This window comes from Passer montanus, unplaced genomic scaffold, assembly GCF_014805655.1.
Source record: "Passer montanus isolate IOZ18808 unplaced genomic scaffold, ASM1480565v1 scaffold22, whole genome shotgun sequence".
In the NCBI taxonomy this organism is placed as follows: domain Eukaryota; kingdom Metazoa; phylum Chordata; class Aves; order Passeriformes; family Passeridae; genus Passer; species Passer montanus.
In genome coordinates this window covers 9,235,660-9,241,659 of record NW_024366815.1, presented here as the reverse complement: position 1 = coordinate 9,241,659, position 6,000 = coordinate 9,235,660, and the positions used below count along the sequence as shown (strand labels likewise).

General features: G+C 37.5%; 1 protein-coding gene across 1 annotated transcript in view; it reads left to right on the top strand.

The window, feature by feature from the left end:
* Positions 1-364: 364 nt before the first annotated feature.
* PDE4D (phosphodiesterase 4D) overlaps positions 365-6,000 on the top strand; it is a 314,096-nt gene continuing 308,460 nt past the window's right edge. The window contains exon 1 of the mRNA XM_039709602.1: positions 365-633. Coding sequence (XP_039565536.1) covers positions 365-633 — 269 coding nt within the window. The remainder of the gene's footprint in view (positions 634-6,000) is intronic.

Genomic DNA, 6,000 nt, shown 5'->3' with positions numbered 1-6,000 from the left:
CACATTAGTTACGATAGTTTAACAGGCAGCTTTACAGCTCTGATAAAGGTTGTGCTAAAGCAATTTCTTCCTCCCGTGCTCACTTGCTATGATAGCTCAGAAGTGATCTTTGGCAGCAGGGCTGTGAAAGGAGTGGTAATGTTTAATCGGTTTCTGTGGAGGATTTAGCTTGCTTTTTCCTTTGTAGATCATTATCTATAGAAAGACGTTAAGGGCAGGCAACACCATGTTGAAAACAGAATAGGCTGAACTGGTGCAGGGTCTCTGAACAGTTCTTGGGACCTGATTTAGAACAGAAATATTTTAAGTAGTTAGGCCAACATTCAATTGTATTAGACCTTAATAACAAAGTTAGTTGAGAAACATGGCTCAGCAGACAAGTCCAGACAATTTGCCTGTTCCTGAAGTAGATAATACACATAGTCAAAATCCATGTCTAAATGAAGATCTTGTGAAGACCCTGAGGGAAAACCTGTTGCAACATGAAAAGTCCAGGACAACTCGAAAATCTTCACCTGCTTCTCCCCGGCTGTGTCCAGTTATTTCTCCTCGAAACTCTCCAAGGCTCTTGAGAAGGATGTTTTTAAATAGCAACATACCAAAACAGCGTCGTTTCACTGTGGCACATACCTGGTAAGCGCTGAGGTGGTTGAGATAAAATATTAATTTTTTTAGATGGAATATTTATCTCTGTGATGTTTGTGCTTCTGTTTCTTGGTTTGATCTGTGCATTAATCTGTCTGGTTGAAAGAGACAGTTCTAATTTGTGACTAAACGTAATTGCAGTCCAGAAGTTTTAAATAGCAATTCATATGAAGTCAGAAAATATATATTTCCTTGTACAAAGGCTGCTAAATTTCCTCTGATTTCTTAGGTAATAACTCCAGTCTTTCCTCTCCCTGCAAAATAAAAAGTTCTTATCTCATTCTGTACTGTTCTGGCCAGAGTGACTTGGCAATTCTTTTCTTTAATGTGCCTCTTGAAAATATTTTATTTTTTTAATTGACAATTTTGGACCTTTCAGCCTCTTAGCAGAATAACATAAGTCTATCTATCTTTTAATAGTGCTCAAATTAAGAAGGATATGATAAAGAAGAATGATAGCAATACATATTTCATGTGAAACAGTGATTTTTATTAAGGCAGTTGCTAGAAAAACAGGAAAGGTGGTAAGGGAAGCCCGTGGTAAATGATTCACTAGTAGCATTTCTTTGGTAACTTGATCACTTCTTAGATGTGTTTGTGATCAAATCTGAAAAGGACATTCATTTTTTGCATCTATCTCCTGTATGATTTCATTATTTTTTAAATTATTCTTTCAAATGATGTTGTATATGAGATTTTTGTAACTCAAAACCACATTTGTGTTTGTTTTGATGGTCCTGAGATGTTTGGGTTTTTTTCTTGTGACTTCTTCCCTGCCCTGCCTACCCCCCCCCCACCCCAACATTATTCCTCTAACAAAAATGTAATATGAAGAAAGGAGGGTGATGACATATGTTCAAAGAAAACAAGTCATGCATTCTAAGTAGCAAAGGAATATGTTCTTGAAGTTTATCTTCATTTGTCTGAAATTAGATCTACACTATAGCTATGTGATTGGTATGTGCATTGCACATTATATACTAGTGTGCTTACCTTTACTATGTATGTATTTATGTAAAGTACTTCTTGTATAAAATAATATTTTTACCACTGAAAAGCATAAGAAAAAAATGTGCCTGTAAGAATACCTTTTTTGAAACCAATGTACCTGTTCAGATATTGCATGTGTAAAATACAAAACTGAATTAAATCAGGATATTTAATGTTTTTTTAACAATTATGCATAAATCCCAGCTGCTGTTCTGTGTTAAATAACTTATAAAACTTTCTATACATAAGAATGTGCAAAAGTAATCCAGGCAGATCTGGCTTAAAATGTTAGATGAAAAAAAATTCTGAAGGTTTAGAGAGGGAAATTATCATGTGTGATTATGCATGTGTGGGCAGTCCAGTATGACACACAAAGAAAGGGGACAGATATGATGTTTGGGCCACATAAAAGGACACAGGCTTGCACAGTATTAAAAAGTGAAATTTTGTTTAAATGCACTTTCTGTAGTGAGCTTCAGAGGTTTCCGTAGAATGCCTTTTTCACCATGGTGAGCGTAGAAAACACTTGAGGTTTTCCAAAATATGTGAAATACTAGACCTGAAATCAATACTTCATTGTTATGATTTGTGAGTTGGGCTGGTCAGGGTAATAATGTTTCTTTTCAGCAAGTAGAGGAGTACAGAGTCAAGCAGCAAGTTACAGTGAATTACCTGAGAACCTGCAAAGAACAATATTTCTGAAGTGACAAAGTAATGACATACATGATCTGACTTGCAGGCTTATGGGCTTACAAAGGGCATGCAAAATTTATTTATTACTGAAGATCATCCAATCTGTAGTTACTGATATGTCCTCGCTTGGTTATCTAGTCAGGAAACTGAGATGCTATGTGACAGACCTGTGGCTATATAGGCACTATAGTGGTTTTAATTCCATGTGCATAGAATCTACTTTAGACAGCTTGTAGGAAAACAGTGCATTTTAAAATGGAGTAGTTGTGACCTTAATTCAAAATGTTATACTATGATGTATCCGTTCGGGGGTTTGTTTGGCCCACTGTAGTAATGAACATCTCTGCTTTATTTTTCTTGTATTTCTAATGTTTTGTAATTTAAGGAAAGTTGTTGAATTCATGTGTAAATTTTTTTTGTTTATTGCACTGTTCATACAGGCATAAAAAATTTTAATAACATGATCTTATTCAAACCACCAGTAAGTTGGTGAGGTGTTCTGACTTTGCAAAATGCCATTAATTTTATTTTCTTATTTTATTATTTTTTTCTGGTGATTAGGTTATGTATATAGATAGCATAGGAAGCAAATGTATGACACTAAAGATACTACTGTGTGTTGCAGTGATGACAAACAGCCACCACAGATCCAGAGTGCAAAAACCCCCTAATTTAGATTGTACCTAGCTCCCTGATTTTAAGGACCTGAAACAGCATTCACATACAGTCAGGAAGTGAGTGGGAGTTTCATGAATTGTTCTGGCAATCCATTACTCCCCTTTTTTATCATAAAGGCTATAGCTCGCCCTCTATAATGGCTTGTATTGTGGAACTTTTGACACCAAAAATGCATTTTCTTTATCACGTGACCATTATCTTTTCACAGTAATAATTGGGTTATGACTTTTAGTCATTTTACAAGTCCTTCTCTACTTCCTTTTTTTTTATTCTTCTCTAGTTGTACCCCTGAATTCATTCTAGCACTTGAAAGATAAACTGCTACTTTAAGGATTCTAGAGAGGAAATTGTACAGCCTTCAGAGTTGAAATAAAAAGGTTTAAGTGGCAGAGGTGCATAAAGCCTTCATTTTTATTGGAGAAATTGCCGAATATCCCTCAGTTTCTGAGACTGTTAGTTCTGCCTAAAACTGAAATTAAAACTAGTTGTCTTGAACTTTTAGCCTGGATTCCTCTCAGTCTGTAAACAATATCAGTCTACAGTCTGTAGGAAAAAACCACAGCAACTACAAGTGTTTAAGTTTTGTGGCCAGGATTTCAAGCAAACTCTACCCAAACCTAAATTACATTTCCTCACAAATCTGTCTTATATTGTATTACTGTAAAGGTATTCCTAGTGCTTTAAGATCTCACCAATATAGTGACACCACAGTACATATTACAGCTGGACATGGACAAGATAAATTAAGTCCTCTGGTATGTGCTTGACAAAGTCAGTTTCTGGATTGTCTTGATCTGCTTTTCATAAGGCTTTTAAAATGGGCTGATTACCTCAGTGCCTTTTGGCAGGACAGATCTGTCCTGCCAGGGGTGGAATCACACATGCTGTGATTTGTGAGGAGAGAGGGAAAGAGACTGTCAGTTCTCCTCTGTGTTGACATCCAGTGTGTGTGATCCCTCACACACACACTGCCCGAAGATCTGTGGAAGGATGTTTAGATACATTAAATCATACACTCTTAGTTAACTCATGTAGAAAGTCAGCTTTCCTTAATTTTCTATGAAAAATTCCTTTCTGTAAATGGAGAAAAAGCAAGAAAGATAAATATTTGGAGCGGGATAGTAAGGTCAGTGGAACATAACAACTAAATTATATCTGTTTAATTGAAAGGATGAAGTCATGGAGCACATGTGCTTGGTTTTTTTTACTTTTGTTTGCTGCCTTAATACTTCTTAGTGAATACAAAATGATCCACCAGTTAGTTTTTTCTATGTTGTGTATAACTTTGGACAGTGTATTTGCTGCCTTTGTGATTTGTGTGTGTGTGTTCAGAGACAGCAGCTAGTGCTATATGCCTGTCTTCTAAGTCATATAAAGTGGATTTGTTAATTCACAGGTCCAACGTGAGGGTTTCCCTTTGATAACTGTTCCCTCTCCAGCTCTTACGGAGTTCACTTAGTACTTCCTATTGTTCAGGGCTTTGTGCTCTTTAGAAGTTTTTTTAAAACATGTACCCACAAACCTAAGATTTAATGCAATTAATAATACAAGTATGTGCTCAGTTAAATGGAGTACTTTAATCTGAATTTAGTCAGTCTTTGTCCCCACCCATAGTAAATATTTTACATTGACTTTGGCATTCAGATATGAAAACGATAGATGCTTTAGAAATAGTTTAGATAGATATGGGCAAGGTGTGCCATTTTAAGTTTCAGGAATGTAACTGTCATAAGCGTACCCATAAAACCAGGTTTGTCTTTACTTTTATTGCACAATATCTTTTCATGCACTTTTACTGCTAATTACAAAAAAAACAAAACCAAAGCATCAACTGTTAGTTATATGTAGATTGGAGAAGAGCAACTTATTTAATTTTATGTGATTCTACACGCCCTGGTTCAGTGCGTTTCAAATGTTAAACCACAATGAAGCTCTACCACACTGAATCAATATATTTTTTATCACTGCTCTTTTCTTCCAACTTTCAGTATAAATTTTGATAAAAGATTTTTACCACCTGTGTTTTCTTCTCTGTCACTAGTCTGTGCTTTTCAGGAACTAAAGTAGTTACATTTTGGCATATGGAAGTAATTTCAAAAGGAAGAAACATCAAAGCAGATATCTATGCAAGGTAGTAAGTGAATAACTACTTCAGAAAACCAGATATATACTGGGCTGCATCCAAAGCAACATGGCCATCAGATTGTAGGTTTACTCCATGCAGGTGAGACCCCACCTGGAATACTGCATACAGTTCTGGGGTCCCCAGAAGAGAAATTACATGAACCTGTTGAAGCAGGTTTAGAGAAGGAATAAAAAAATTATCAGAAGGATGGGACACTTCTCTTGTGAGGAAAGGCTTGAGGAGTGGAGTTGTTCAGCATGGAGATGAGGTTTCATATAGAAGTTGAGGGGATTGCTTGAGTAAGGTGATGTTTACCATAAAGTTTGTGTTGCATCAAATAAGATGTAGTTTAACAAGGGCAAGTGATGGATTCTGCACGCAAGACAGGACCATGCTGGCTGTGCGTAGAAGAAGGAGAGGTTGGGCAGCAATGCCATGGAAAGGGCCCTGGTGTTCTGGTCCATGGCGAGTTGAACATGAGCCAGCAGTGCCCTGGCAGCCAGGAGGGCGGCCCATGTCCTGGGGGCATCAGGGACAGCATGGCCAGCCAGGCAAGGGAGGGGATTGTCCTGCTCTGCTCTGCACTGGGGCAGCCTCACTCGAGTGCTGGGGGCACTTCTGGGTGCCACAATATAAAAAGGACAATAACCTATTAGAGAGCATCCAAAGGAAGGCCGCAAGGATGGTGAAGGGTCTGGAAGGGAACTCATGTGAAGAGTGGTTCAGGTCACTTGATTTATTCAGCCTGGAGGAGACTGAGGAGAGACCTCATTGCAATTTAGAACTTCCTTGTGAGGGAAAATGGAGGAGCAGGTACTGATCTCTTCACTCTTGTGACCAGTTACAGAACTCAAGGAAATGGCATGAAG